The 15842-nt window shown below is 35.8% G+C and overlaps 2 protein-coding genes across 4 annotated transcripts in view; one reads left to right on the top strand and one right to left on the bottom strand.

The window, feature by feature from the left end:
- Window positions 1-15290, top strand: part of VIRMA (vir like m6A methyltransferase associated) — a 61475-nt gene extending 46185 nt beyond the window's left edge. Inside the window, exons 18-24 of one of the 3 annotated variants that reach the window (XM_060127380.1) lie at window positions 8245-8397; window positions 9174-9334; window positions 9978-10074; window positions 11743-11909; window positions 12577-12908; window positions 13785-13928; window positions 14949-15290. In XM_060127380.1, coding sequence (XP_059983363.1) covers window positions 8245-8397; window positions 9174-9334; window positions 9978-10074; window positions 11743-11909; window positions 12577-12908; window positions 13785-13928; window positions 14949-15103 — 1209 coding nt within the window. In that variant the 3' untranslated portion in view covers window positions 15104-15290. Of the gene's footprint in view, window positions 1-8244; window positions 8515-9173; window positions 9335-9977; window positions 10075-11742; window positions 11910-12576; window positions 12909-13784; window positions 13929-14948 lie in introns of those variants that run through there. The other 2 variants (XM_060127381.1, XR_009536305.1) reach the window with 2 other exon arrangements.
- Window positions 235-899, bottom strand: LOC132507779 (nascent polypeptide-associated complex subunit alpha-like). The gene has a single exon (XM_060127383.1). It carries the CDS (start codon window positions 889-891, stop codon window positions 235-237), a length of 657 nt encoding a protein of 218 aa, XP_059983366.1. The 5' UTR covers window positions 892-899.
- Window positions 15291-15842: the final 552 nt, after the last annotated feature.

Below are 15842 nucleotides of genomic sequence, written 5' to 3'. Positions count from 1 at the left end.
AGACCACTTATTAGTCTTACCAGATGCTAAGTGACATGTTAATATCAGTTTGACAGATTTTTTTTCTTTTTTTCATCCAACAAGAAGCCATAACTTTATTAATGATAAAAACAGTACAGATTTCTAACCCAGCTGCAGTTACTCTTTTGAAACACCAAAAAAGGCCCTCTTTTCAGATGGTTACATTGTTAATTTCGTAATAGCATTTACAATATTACTGTTGTTCTTCAGGGCTCAGACTGCCTTTGCTCTTGACACATTTGCTTGTGACATGACCAATTCTGTGTCCTTAACTTCCGCACCTGTTTCATCAGTCTCTTCCTCTTCACTCTCCTCCTCTTGTACAGTTGGAGTCTGTGTGTTTTCTTGAATGTTTGAGACAGCTTCACCTTGAACTTTGAATTTCTCAGCAGCTGCTAACTGTGCTTGCTGAGATAAATCCTTGATCTTGGCTTCCCCCAAAACTATGTAGGTATCTGAAGCTAGGCTCTTGTATACTTCTGGTTTTGCGATGACAAAAAGGACATTCTTAGATTTCCGGATAGTGACTCTAGTAACCCCTGTAACCTGTCGAAGATCCAGTTTGGACATATCCTTCTGTGCCTTCTTTTCACTCTGACTCTGTTTTGCTTTACTGACTGGTTCTTCATTGATTTCAGCTGCTGCTGCCAGCTGGGCTTGTTGTGTGGTTGCCTGTGTAGAATCCTGTTCCTCAAGCTCTGGTACTGATTCATCACTGTCAGATTCTGTTCGAGACCCTGTCTCACCCTGGGACTGTGGCAACTCCTGCTCTGTAGCAGGGACGGTTTCTGTGGCTTCACCAGGCATTTTGTGCGGGGAACGTGGAACCAAGATGGTGGCAGAAAGAGAGCAAGTGAGAGCGTGACCCATGCCTGTTGCAGGACAGTTTTCTTAAACGTGTCATCAGTTAAACAGTTTCTAATCAGAAACGACTAACCAGTGTTCATTCATGCTGTCCAGGTTCTTCTGGGCTCTCAGGACTGCTGATTAATGCTTTTATTCATCCCTCATCAATAAATTTGCTTTTCTTACTTCCTTCATTGAGGTCAGTACCACCCTGTTTAATTTCTAAATTCTTTCCCTCTCCCTTAGATTCTTTCCCTGTTCTTTCTACTCTGTTGTATTCTTCCTTAATCAGAGGAAAATATACCCCTGTATCACTTCATTTCTATCTATGAGGTACATCTTACCCCTTTTAATAACATGCCCGATTCCTTTTCCATCTTCTGTGTTTCCCTCTCCCGTCTACCCTTGCGTTCTGGTGGATAGAATCTCTGAATATCAAAAATCAAATTTGTTATCTTTCCCCATACACTTGGTTCATCTTTTCTGTGCCCTGCTTTTATACCATTGATCTTTCCTGACCATCAAGTTAGAAACCATGAATACTGGCTAACTTTCCCCTTTTGTTCACCATCTTCAGCAGCTGCTTATTCTTGTCAGTTTCATTCACAAAACCTTTCATACTTCATTCCTTATTTTGTATTTCACTGCTATTACCTTGGTTTCTCCTTTTTGCTCCTTTTTGCATAACATTTTCATAACATCCCATAAAATTCACCCTTTTAAACAATTTGGTGGGGTTTGGTATACTCATAGAATTGTGCAACCATCACCACTATCTAATTTCAGAATGTTTTCATAACTCCACAGAGAAGCTCTGTGTGCCCATTAACAGAAACTCTCCATTACTTCTTTCCCCTAGCTCCTGGCAACCACTAATCTCCTTTTCTGTCTCTATGTCAATTTCTGCAAAGAGACTGCTGGGATTTTGATAGGGATTGTATTGAATCTGTAGGTCAATTTTGGAAATATAACTGTCTTAGTACTATTAAGTTTTCATATTCATGGACATGGCATGGCTTTCCATTTATTTAGGTTGTCTGTATTTCTATGATGTTTCGTAATTTTCAATGTGTAAGTCTTGTACCTCTTTTGTTAAGTTTATGCCTCTAATTAAATTGGGAATTTAAAAAATGCTGTTGTAAATGGAATTGTTCCTTAATTTTATTTCTGAATGTTCTTTGCTAGTGTTTAGAAATGCAATTGGTTTCCATATATTGATATTGTGTCCTGAAACCTTGCTGAACTTGTTTATTAGTTCTGAAAGTGTTTTTAGTGGTTTCCTTAGACTTTTCTAAATACGAGGGTATCCTTTCCAATTTGGATACCTTTTATTTCTTTTTCTTGCTTTATTGTCCTCTCAAGAACCTCCATTGCATGTTGAATAAAAGTAGCAAGAGTTGACATCTTTGTCTTGTTCCTAATCTTAGGGGGAAGGCTTTCAGTCTTTCACCATTAAATACAATGTTAGCTATGGTTACTCATAGATATCCTTAATCAGGTCAAAGAAATTCCCTTCTATTCCTAGTTCACTGAGTGTTTTTATCATGAAAAAGGGTGTTGGATATTGTTAAATACTTTCTGTGTGTCTATTGAAATAAATGATCATGTTGTCTTTCTCTGTATTATATTTTACATTGATTGCTTTTTACATGCTGAACTGACCTTGTATTGCTGGAATAAATACCACTTGTTCGTTGTGTACTATCTTTTTGATATGTTGCTAGATTCAGTTTGCTTTACTTTATTGAGTAATTTGGGGTCTATAGTCAATAGGGATATTGGTATGTAGCTTTCTTGTGATATCTTTGGCCTCATAGAGTGAGCTAGGACGTATTCTCTCCTCTTTCATTTTTTGGAAGTTTGTGAAGGATTGTTGTTAATTCTTTAAACATTTGGTAGAATTCGTCAATAAAGCCACCTGAGCTTTTCCTTGTTGGAAGCGTTTTTGATACTAATTAAATAGTTTTACTTATAAATCTGTTCAGATTTTCTGTATCTTCTTGAGTCAGTTTCAGTAGTTTGTGTCTTTTTAAGAATTTGTTTCTCTTCATTCAACTACATTACTAACTTGATGGCACACAAATGTTTATATTTCCTTATAAACTTTTTTATGTCTGTAAGGTTGTTAATGATGGCGCTTTTTTCATTCTTGATTTTAATAATTTAAGTCTTCTCTCCTTTTTTCTCCCCTTTTGTTAGTCTAGCTGAAGGTTTGTCACTTTTGTTGATCTTTCTAAATAACCACATTTTGGTTTCTTTGATTTTCTTCTGTTTTCTAGTCTCTATTTTATTTATTTCTGCTTTAATCTTTATTGTTTCCTTCCTTTTACTTGCTTTGGGGATAATTTACTTTTCTTTTGCTAGTTTCTTAACTTGGAAGGTTAGGTTATTGATTTGAGATCTTTCTTCATTATTAATATAAGTATTTACAGCTATAAATTTCCCTCTGTGCACTGCCTTTGGTATGTCATGTTTTTGGTTTTGTTCATATCCAGATATTTTCTAATTTTTCTTCTTTGGCCCCTTGGTTATTTAGGAGTGTGTTTAATTTCCACATAATTGTGAATTTCCCAAATTTCCTTCTGTAACTGACTTCTAGTTTTATTCCATTGTGGCCAAAGACCATACTTTGTATGATTTCAATCCATTTAAATTTATTGAGGCTACTTTTACAGCCTAGGGGTATTTTCTATCCTGGAGAATGTTTCATGTGCAGTTGAGAGGAAGGTGTGTTCTGCTGCCATTTGGAGGGATGTTCTATACAGGTCTGTTACGAGTGTTGGTTTATAGTTGTTTAAGCCTTCTGCTTCCTTGTTGATTTTCTGTCTAGTTGTTCTATCCACTGCTGAAAGTGGGATGCTGAAGTCTCCAACTATTGTTGAATTGTCTCTTTCTCCTTTTACTTCTGTCAGTTTTTGTTTCATGCATCTCCGGGCTCTATTGTCAGGTGCATATATGTTCGTAATTGTTATATCTTCCTGATGGATCAACCCTTTTGTTGTTATAAAATGTCCTTCTTTGTCTCTAGTAATAGCTTTTGTCTAAACTTTTATTTTGTATTATTGGTATAGCCACTCTAGCTTTATTTTGGTTATTGTTTGTATAGTATATTTTTTCCTACCCTTTTATGTAGAGCCTGTTTGTATTTTATAATCTAAAGTGTGTCTCTTATAGACAGCATAGTTAGATCAGGTTTTGTTTTGTTTTTTACATTCTGCCAATTTTTCCCTTTTGATTGGTATATTCAAACTATTAATGTTTAATTATTGACAGGGAGGATTTATGTCTGCTGTTTTGCTCTTTACTTCCTACATATCTTTTTGTTTTTCTTTATCTCCTTTTTTTTTTTTTTGCTTTAAACAGATGCTTTCTACTGTGCTATTTTAATTTCCTTTTTCTCTCTTTTACCTTTTTTAAAGAAGTTATTTTCTTAGTGGTTGCCCTGGATACTACATTTAACACCTTAATTTAATAGTCTCTTTCTGATTAATCCCAACATAATTTCAGTAGTATACAAAAACTGCTAGAATATAGCTTTGTTCCTGTGCTGTTATCATACTAATTACATTTTTATACATTGTGAGTCCATCTTCACAGTTTTATTATTATTGCTTTATTCTGTTGTCTTTTAATTCAGATAGGAGAAGAAAAGAGTTACAAACAAAAATACGTTTATACTGCCTTTTACCTAACCTTTACTGACATACTGTTTCTTCATGTGGGTTCAGGTTACTGTCTAATATCCTTTCATGTCACCCAGCAGGACTCCTTTTAGTAGTTTTTGTAGAGTAGGTTTGCTAGTGACAGATTCTCTCTCACTTAAAAAAAAGAATTGAGAGTGTCTTTATTTCTCCCTCATTTTTGAAGGATAGTTTTGTAAGTTATAGAATTCTTTGTTGATAGTGTTTTTCTTTCAGCACTTTGAATATGTTTTCCTACTGCATTCTGCCTTCTGTAGTTTCTGACAGTAAATCAGTTGTTAATATTTTATTAGTTGAGTCACCTCTCTCTTACTGCTTTCAAGATTCTCTCTTTTTTTTTTTGGCTTTTGACAGTTTGATCATGATGTGTCTAAGAGTGGATCTCTTTGAGTTCATTCTACTTGGAGGTTGTTGATCCTCTTCAAAGTGTAATGTTTTCATCATATTGGGATAGTTTTCAGTCATTATTTCTTTAGATATTTTTTCCTGACTCTTTCTTTCTTCTTCTGAGACTCTTTATTATGTGTGTGTTGGTGTTCTTGATGGTACCTCACAAGTCTCTGAGGCTATGCTTGTTCTTCATTCTTTTTTCTTTCTGTTCGTTAAAATGGATAATCTTAGTTGACCCTCTTCAAGTTCACTGATTCTTTTTTTTTGCCAGCTCAAATCTGCTGTTGAGCCCCTCTAGTGGATTTTTTTTTTTAAAGATTTTTTTGGGGGAGGGCACTTCCCTGGTGGTCCAGTGGCTAAGACCCTGTGCTCCCAATGCAGGGGGCGAGAGTCTGATACCTAGTTAGGGAACTAGATTCCACATGCTGCAAGTAAGAGTTTGCATGCCGCAGGCTAAAGATCTCGACACAGCCAAATAAATAAATATTTCTTTCAAAAGATTTTTTTTTGATGTGGACCATTTTTCAAGTCTTTATTGAATTTGTTACAATAATGCTTCTGTTTTATGTTTTGGTTGTTTGGCTGAGAGGCATGTGGGATCTTAGCTCCCTAACTAGGGATCGAACCCACAACCCCTGCATTGGAAGGCGAAGTCTTAACCACTGAACTGCCAGGGAAGTCCCTCTAGTGAATTTGTTGTTTCACTCATTGTACTTTTCCACTCCAGAATTTATATTCAGTTTTTGTATAACTCTTAGCTGTTTATTGATATTTTCTTGCAGAGTACTGTATCAGCCTTCTTTCCAGTTTCCTTCCATTTACTTCTTCGGTACATTCTAAATAGTTTTGTGTGAGTTCATAACTTCCTAAAGCAGACATCGGATCATATCACTCTACCCTACAATACCTTTTCATATCTGTAGAATAAATTCCAAACTTTTTAGCATGACATTCAAGACTGTTCACTGTATGGCCAAAAAGTTACCTTTGCAAACACTTCTTCTCCCTTGCTGGGAGCCATCATCCATAAGTCTCATCTACTATATGTATCTCCTTGGCCATGCTTCTCTTAGTTTGTTGCCCTCTCCCTCTCCCTCTCCCTCTCCCTCTCCCTCTCCCTCTCCCTCTCCCTCTCCCTCTCCCTCTCCCTCTCCCTCTCCCTCTCCCCCTCCCCCTCCCCCTCCCCCTCCCCCTCCCGGTCAAACTATGCCTGTTTATAGTGCCTATTTTTAGTGCCTATTTTAATGCATCCCAATTTGTGAAGCCTTTTGATATTACTTTTCTTTCTGTACACTTCACAGCATGTTATTGAATGATTTCTTTTTATAGATCATTTATATGCCTATTTACCATTTCCTACTCCACTATCTGACTGTTAGGTCACTTAGGTCAGAGACCATGTCTTACTAGCTTTTTCCCAGTGTAATTGTACAGTGTCTTGTATAATTTAATAGTTGAAGTGTTTGACAAATGATTAAGGAGATTTGAAATGGTATCACAAATTTGATAGAATTTTCATTTTTCTGAAATAACTGTGTAGCTTAAAAAATATCCTTAAAAATTCTTTTATTACTTCTCATAGTAATGTATATATAGAAAACATCAAATTGTGATAAATTTGACCTTAGATTTTCTAAGACTACTTTTAATAACAAGTAGGTAGAATAGAATTTAAAATGCATTTTATGTTGTTTAAAACTGTTTCTGTTTATAATAATGAAAAAGCAAGATAGTAGAGGTGAAAATTTTACATCATTCCAAATATTTTAATTAGTTCATAGTTTTTCCCCTCTCTTTTAAAAAACTGATTTTCTTCTGTTTTCCCTGACGTTTAAAAATAATAATCATTATAATACTTTCTGATTCAGCTATACTGAACTTCCCACCTCTGGTTAAAGTGGTATGAAAAACTAAGAGTGAGGAAAGAAGTCAGATAGATGCCTTGATAATTTGTATTCTGGTTAATATACTTATTTCTATAAAATAAATTTAGTCTGTAATTCATACATTTTAACAACATGTAGGGGACAGTTCCTTTAAAGATAACTGTTCACAGTCTGTTAGTGCATTTTGATTGCTTTTAACTCATTTAGTTTAATTTTTAAAAAATAAAACATGAACTAGACCATCGTCAACCTAGTCTTCATTGCTGCCTCCAAACAGAGCAGTTAAAACCCTTGTAGACATAATGGTTTATTAATTTCTTATTAAAACTGTATGTTCTCTTCCATAGTACAATGTAAATGACTTCCTCAGTCTAGTGTTTTCTGAAAGGAACAAGTGTGCTTCAAGCACAGTATCAGTTTGAGTGGGAATCTGTGAAGAATAATTTTCATTTAGTTTTCACCGAAATGTGTCCAGTTATAGGACAAATGGTAGGAGCTACAAACAAATTTTAATTGTTACTGTTAATTTAAAAATACTGACTCTTACATTTGGATTGGTAGGACCAATATTCATGTTGAACCATTTAAAACAGGGCCATGTTCTGAAGATTTGAAACTACTTAAGTGTTCTTTCATATGTGACAATATGGATGGATTTATTGTCATGAACTGAGATTTGTTTTGCCTGGTGAATTTTTTTCACCATTCCCATATTCATTTTATTATGTGGCATACTTTTTTTTTGCGGTACGCGGGCCTCTCACTGTTGTGGCCTCTTCCATCGCAGAGCACAGGCTCCGGACACGCAGGCTCAGCGGCCATGGCTCACGGGCCCAGCCGCTCCACGGCATGTGGGATCCTCCCGGACCAGGGCACGAACCCATGTCCCCTGCGTCGGCAGGCGGACTTTCAACCACTGCGCCACCAGGGAAGCCCTATGTGGCATACTTTTTAAAACAGAAAATGTTAACTTTCTGTATGACCGCACATAGTCTTAAATATGATAGTTACTGTTTTCTTTAGTTGTTTGCCTTATCTCCAGAAAAACAAATTCAGCTTTCATTAGTTCTCTGTTATAGCAGGCATTTTATTAACTTGAGTATCAATTAATGTATTACGTTTCCTGCAAGTGCCTGTGTATTTGTCATTGGATATTTTTGTTGAGAAATCTTGGTGCCAGTAATTTGAATACAAGTGTTTACCTATTTATTTTGTGAGTCTTAACTCAAAGAAAACTTGTTTCAGCTTTGAGCTAATTCTTAAAACTAGCCATTCATACTGATGTAAAAACAAAAACATTGAGGGGAAGATTGCAGCAGTCTTAAATATCTGAGTAAGTTTGGAAGCATTTTTTGCAAATTTCTCTGCTCTCAAATTTAACTTGTGTGTGACATTTACAGGGATGTTGTGGAGATGATAGTGGTCTCATGGAAGTAGAGGGAGCTCATCCATCACGGACGATGAGTATTAATGCTGCAGAGTTAAAACAGCTTCTACAAAGCAAAGAAGAAAGTCCAGAAAATTTGTTCCTTGAACTAGAGAAGCTTGTTTTGGTAAAAAAACAAAACAAAACAAAATAAGAAGAGCTCATTCCCAAGACATATTTTCTTCTCAGTTTGACTTGTACAAGTTTTCTTAGTGACTTTTTAAAACAGTGAACTCTCAGTTGGGTATTTATACTCTGAATTAATAATTTGGAGTGAAGTCTTCCATACTATTATGAATTTTTAAAATAATTTTGTTATGTTTTATTTTTGGCTGCATTGGGTCTTTGTTGCTGTGCGCGGGCTTTCTCTAGTTGCGGCGAGCGGGGGCTACTCTCTGTTGTGGTGCGCGGGCTTCTCATTGTGGTGGTTTCTCTTGTTGCGGAGCACGGGCTCTAGGCATGTGGGCTTCAGTAGTTGCGGCGCATGGGCTCAGTAGTTGTGGCGCGTGGGCTTAGTTGCTCCACGGCATGTGGGATCTTCCCAGACCAGGGATTGAATCCGTGTTCCTTGCATTGGCAGGCGGATTCTTAACCACTGTGCCACCAGGGAAGTCCCCATACTATTACGAATTTTAAGGAGTACATGAAGGCAGTACTTTTTGAATTATCTATTGTTTGAATGCAGGGTGCCCCCTGCTACCACTCTTTAGAAGTAACAACAATCATTTTTGGTGTTTGTTTTATTTTAATATATTTAATGTTAAGTTGATAATTTCTTGATGGTGTTCCAAATTTCTTAGTAGTGAAATAACACCACCTTTTCTACTAAAGAGTCAGTAGATGATGGGCATAAATGTTCAGGTTTTACCTGCACCTTCTTATTCTGCTTTTGTTTGTATCTAGGAGCATTCAAAAGATGATGACAATCTGGATTCTTTGTTGGACAATGTGGTTGGACTTAAGCAGATGCTGGAGTCATCGGGTGATCCTTTACCTCTTGGTGACCAGGATGTAGAACCAGTACTTTCAGCTCCAGAATCTCTCCAGAATCTGTTTAACAATAGGTAAAACAAGCAATGTTTTGTGGTTGAATAGATATTGTATATTTAATGGCTGGGATCTAGAGAGGGCCAGCAACTTATTTTTTTCTAAGGGCTAGATAATAAAAAATCTAGACTTTGCAGGCCACATTCAGTCTCTGTTGCATATACTTCTGTAGCTTTTTGCTTGTCTTTTGTTTATTTTAAAAAAGCTTTAAAAATGTGCAAACCATTCCTAGCTTGCAGGCTGTACAAAAACAGGCTGGCAGAATGGGGGTCATAGTTTACTGATCCCTGATCTAGAGGATATGCCTCTTGATCTTTGGAGCACTGTCCTTTTAGAGCATAATGAATATTTAATATGATGAAATTATTCTCTAAATTTGGAAAAATTACACATTGGTACAGTGTTATAAACTTGGCTTTTTGTTTTATTTTATTGAAAGATCAAAATTTGTCATAACAGGATTAATTTCCAAGTTACTGGTTTTTAAGAATACTTAATTCTTAAATAGCTTCTTGAAGGAGTCTTTTTAAGTACAAATCTTACTAATACTTTTAGAGAGTAATATTTTTAATTGTGCTGTTCACATGTTTTACTTAGAAGTTAAGCTAAAATATTTAGTTTTGGAATTCTGCTTTTTAACAAATACTTTCTGTATTCTAGAACTGCATATGTGCTAGCTGATGTCATGGATGATCAGTTGAAATCTATGTGGTTCACTCCATTTCAGGCTGAAGAGATTGATACAGATCTGGATTTGGTATAAGTAATTTTATTACTAAATATTTAGAAAAAAATTCTGTTGATGTTTTTGTTTCTTTGCATATTGTTAGGACTAAAATAGATTATATATTATATGGCTGTTAAAAGTCTGTCTTGGGACTAGTACTGCATTATTTTTATGTCAGTTGCCCACTTAATGGTGTCCAGGACTCTTCGTTTTTATATGCTACCTGTTTTGCCTCTTTCTAGTTAGTGATCTGTATATTTGAGAATGAGTGGAAAATCACATTTTTGCGTATGTACTCTGAAGCACTTTGGTTTCTTATATTTGTAGGGTATAGAATAGTATCCCACAAAATTATAATTAATTCCTATATTTGGGTTTAAAGGGAGGAATCTGCTCTCTTGTGGTATCTGCTCTTAATTTGGGGAAATGTAAAAAATATATTTGTTAAAATAATATAGTATGAATCCAAATTGACATTCTTTAACGTAATACTGAATAGGTAAAAGTATAGTTAAAGATTTTAATGCAGTCTGTTTAATGATTCTCATAGGGAGGACGATTTCAGTCACATCTTATTGTACCATATATTGTTTTTTCTTGATTTAAAAAATATATATATTTTTTCGATAACATCAGATTTATTTGTAAATCAAGAGGAAGGGTACTCCAGAAGAAGAGTGGATACTCAAAGAAAGAAATATATTTGGATATTCCCTGGTCCAAAAAATGCTAGTATTCATTATGGACAATAAAACTAAAAGAATGATTTGCTTCATATTTAAGGTGTATTTGGTGTATTGAGAACTCCTTTTCCTTCTTTAAGATATCACATGCAATTGAATTAAAATTGCATTAAACAATTTTTTTTCTTTAGTGTAAGTTGTTCAGTGATTCTTTAGAACTGTAGTGAGAGAAATGTTCTATAATCTGCCCTGTCCAGTTAGCCACTAGCCCCATGTGACTTTTGAGCAATGAAATGTTGCTAGTACGACTAAGGAATTGAATTTTATTTTGATTTAATTAATTTAAATTTAAGTAGGCACTTGTAATTAGTGGTTACCATATTTGGCATCACAGGTTGAAAATATTTGTTCTAACTATGTTGAATCACAGCTGTCTTGAGATGATGGTTATGACCTTATGGGGTTTAGGGAAATTTTTGGTCTTTTAGGTTTGATTAATTTGAATAAAACTTAAACATAATTTTCATTCTTCTGAAAGTTGACTTAGGTTAGAACCTCATTAAATTCATAGAACTAGGAGATCTGTGGCACAGAATCCTTTTATAATATGTAGTGACTATACAAGGCTTGTGGAGTATGTTATTTTCAGATTATTTTGGAAAAGTTCTGGAGATACTCCATTGTTACTTTATATAGAGAAATACTGAGATCCTTGTCAGACAGCAGAGGTTTCCCAGACTAATAGCCCTTCTGTGAGTAGGAATGCTACCCACCCCACCCCCAAATGAAAGCAGCTGAATTCCTAAGGTATTTTTTTTTAAAACTACCAATGGTGTTGGGTTTTGAAACGATGAAGGACCTATCATTGATTTATTATGAGACTCAAATATAGTTTATAGGAGATAAGAATTCCTGTAATCAAATGTTATGTTAATAGTACATTTAAAATGTAATGTCACATTAATAGTTACATTTAAGATATATCTGTGGTTTTGTTTCATTTTTATGACTGCAGGTAAAGGTTGACTTGATTGAGCTCTCTGAAAAATGTTGTAGTGACTTTGACTTGCACTCGGAATTAGAGCGCTCGTTTTTGTCGGAACCATCATCTCCAGGAAGAACCAAGACTACTAAAGGGTTCAAACTTGGGAAGCACAAGCATGAGACCTTTATAACTTCAAGGTAAAATTTCTTTTAATAAAGATCTTGGTTGGGGTCAAATAAGCTTATTTATTTTAATATGTTTTGATAGACACATGACTATTAAAGGAGAAAGGAAGCTGGCATAATACTTGAGTCATGAATATTGTTTTGATTTTTTTTTTTTTTTTTTGTGGTACGCGGGCCTCTCACTGTTGTGGCCTCTCCTGTTGCGGAGCATAGGCTCCGGACGCGCAGGCCCAGCGGCCATGGCTCACGGGCCCAGCCGCTCCGCGGCATGTGGGATCCTCCCGGACCCGGGCACAAACCCGTGTCGCCTGCACCGGCAGGCAGACTCTCAACCACTGCGCCACCAGGGAAGCCCTTGAATTTTTTAAAAGATAGTAATTTGGCCAGGACATACCTGGTACACTTATACTATATTGTTGTACTTAATGAGAGTTCAGAAGGTTTGAAAAAGAGCAAACTGGATTATTTTAAACAATTGTTAGTCATATCAATAAAATGTGAGTACCATTCTTAGCTAGTTTTGTTGTATTTCCCTGGCAAGTCATAGAGATATTTGCAGTAACAAAATTGGGATAAGAAATAATTGCTACATAGTTTTCAGTATTGCAAAGATTGACTTATATTTTCACTGGAAATGTGTAAAGGAGAAAGTTTTCATGGAGTATTTTTGTTTTCATAGTGGAAAATCTGAATACATTGAACCTGCCAAACGAGCTCATGTTGTGCCACCACCAAGAGGAAGGGGCAGGGGAGGATTTGGACAGGGTATACGACCCCATGATATTTTTCGTCAGAGAAAACAGAACACAAGCAGACCACCGTCTATGCATGTGGATGACTTTGTTGCAGCTGAAAGTAAAGAAGTGGTCCCTCAAGATGGAATACCCCCACCGAAACGGCCACTCAAAGTATCTCAGAAGATTTCTTCTCGTGGTGGATTTTCAGGCAATCGGGGAGGACGGGGTGCTTTTCACAGTCAGAATAGGTTTTTTACACCACCTGCTTCAAAAGGTAATGAATTATGTATGTTTTCTAATGAGTTATTCTAATATTAGAATATTGAATAGAAGCAATTCAGATAAAGTATTTTTCTGTTACTAGAGTTAATCTGGCTCTAGGCCAATGGTACTATTTGCAAAGTCCTTTACTGTATAGGAAAAATCATTTTTTAATTTAATTTTTGATTAATTGCATATTTAGCGATGATTTTAAAAGAAGTATTGGCTAATTATTTTCCTTTTTACGTTGAGAATTGTGTTTATCCTTTCTGAATAATATCCGTACATAATTTTCACAGTTGTATTTATCAACAGTTCCCTTAGGATTGTTCTGTGTAGTTCACCATTGATTCTCTTATCTACTTGCTTCCTAATGTTATATTTAATCTGTTTTAAATTTTTCAAGATTTTAGAGTCTGAGTTCTAAAATATAAACTTATAGAAATTATATTTTACTAGTGGATTGATGACATGTTTTCATGCTTCTGAGTTAAGAGGGTGGGAGCAAAAGAGCATAGGTATTTACATTAATAATAAACCCATAACTTTGTTAGGAACTGTTTTAAACACTTTGCATGTAATACTCTTATCAACCTGATGAGATAGGTTCTTTTAGTAGCCCCACTTAATAGAAGAGAAAACTTGTCAGTTAGCTGACCAGGACACGTAAAATATAAGTGGCAGAACCAGTATTTGAACCCTGGCAGTCTGGCTCCAGAGCCTCTGCTTCTGACTACATATGATGCTGCCACTCTACCTTTATTCCGTGTACAAAATTTCATAGTTTCTCTTCCATTGCTTTTGAAAATTAAGAAAAACATGTCATATCTTCCTTAATCCAGTTGAAGTTGTGGAAAAAGTAGATTTTGATCATGTTGCCTATGTTTAGGAAACTACAGTCGTCGGGAGGGAACAAGAGGTTCCAGTTGGAGTGCTCAGAATACTCCTCGAGGAACTTACAATGAAAGTCGTGGAGGCCAGAGCAATTTTAACAGGGGCCCTCTTCCACCATTACGACCACTTAGTTCTACAGGTACACTTTCTTCTTACTTGATACTTCTGAGAGAGAGGGAGGTGAATCCTTTTCAGATTGTTGAATGTCATATATTCTCATTCTGGGAGAGAATATTTTAGAATGTAGACATATAATTCTAAAGTCAATTTAATTTTATTTCTGTGAGTGAGTGTCCAATGTACATCTTCTGTATAAATACTCAGAATTTTAGATTCTGAACTATGTGTGTATAATGAGTAGTTCCATATTGATGTGCTGTTTTTTAATAGTTCAATAAAGAAGGGAAATCAATCCTTAAGGTACCTTTTTGACCAGAGTAAACTGAGATGTCTTCCTAGAGTATATAACTTGACTTTTTTTTTTTTATATAAGTTGACTCTTGAACAATGAAGGTATGAACTGCAAGGGTTGTCCACTTATATGTGGATATTTTTAACAATAAATAGGATCCATGGTTGGTCGAAATCGAGGTTGCAGAGGAAGCTCTGGATATGAGGGCCAACTATAAATTATACTTGGATTAACCCTTGAGTTGTTCAAGGGTCAGCTGTATTCTGTTTCTGTTTACAGTATTGTCTTGTGTATGTAAGCATATAACCTTTTTTCCCCCCCTAAAACATTCCTATGTCAAGTCCAAAATTCTGGTCAGATGTAGCTTTTGGTTTCAAATGCACATTTTTTGTTTTTTTTTGGCTGCACCACACACCATGCGGGATCTTAGTTCCCCTACCAGGGATCACACCTGTGCCTCTGCAGTGAAAGCGCGGATTCTTAACCATTGGACTACCAGGGAAGTCCGAAATGGACATTTTTTAAATAACAGCTGTATTTGAGATGTAATTCTTATGTTTAGACAATTTACCTATTTAAAGTGGACAACTCAGTGGTCTTCAACACATTCACAGAACTTACACTTGGGTTTTAAAGGAGCAAACAGTAATCCCTGTCTTGGTTTGAGCTCGGTGGTATAGATTAGTATTTATGTCATGGGAAAGGAAAGGATGTTGCAACTAAAAATTATATTCTTTTCTTTTATAGGCTATCGCCCAAGTCCTCGTGACCGTGCTTCCAGAGGTCGTGGGGGACTGGGGCCTTCCTGGGCAAGTGCAAATAGCGGCAGTGGAGGCTCAAGAGGAAAGTTTGTTAGTGGAGGCAGTGGTAGAGGTCGTCATGTACGGTCCTTTACACGATAAAACATTTTTTTGGAACATCCTAAGTGTATATGAACATTTCATGAGGACAGTAAAAATAAAACAAGACATTGGAGGACCAATTTAGACTTAGCAGTTATCTGGATACATCTGAGAGAATATTTTTATCTGAAGAAAGCAAATTTTGTTTGATACCTAACACAAGATTTCAATAAAAATCAAAACTTTGTATGTTTGTATATATTTTTTCCCCTTCTTATATGACTATTTAGAAAATCTCTTAGGTAGAAAATGAACAGTGAAATAACGTTTTTGTTTTAGTGTATTTCTTGCATATACCACAGACGTCCCCAATACTTTCTCAGCTCATGTTGCCCTTTACTGTTTCTATAGTTTTTTCACAATACACCAGGCCAAAAGAAGTGCCTAATGATTCCATTTATTAAGCAGTTAGGTGCAAACAACTTAATAAGAATTTAACAAGTAATGGTGGTTGCTGCACAACTTCTCAAACCTTGGAATCAGCTTGAACACTGCCAGTATTCCTGTTCCACTATGATTTTTGCGTAGTACTTACTTCAACTGCTGAAAATCCAGTTTTGCAAAGATGCACTGCCATGGGAAGGAATATAATGTTATCGAACACTGAAAATGTAAACTACCTCGAGCTAGCATTTTGTGTTGTGTCCAACAGATGTGTTCTCAAAAATTCAAAATGTCATGTGGCACTCGTTAATTTACTAGGGTGACCTAGTGCAATTTTGGGAACCTTTTAGCTGTT

The sequence above is a fragment of the Lagenorhynchus albirostris genome, chromosome 17 (genome assembly GCF_949774975.1).
Source record: "Lagenorhynchus albirostris chromosome 17, mLagAlb1.1, whole genome shotgun sequence".
Taxonomy (NCBI): Eukaryota; Metazoa; Chordata; class Mammalia; order Artiodactyla; family Delphinidae; genus Lagenorhynchus; species Lagenorhynchus albirostris.
The sequence above is the reverse complement of the archived record's forward strand: the minus strand, read 5'-3'. Positions and strand labels throughout refer to the sequence as shown.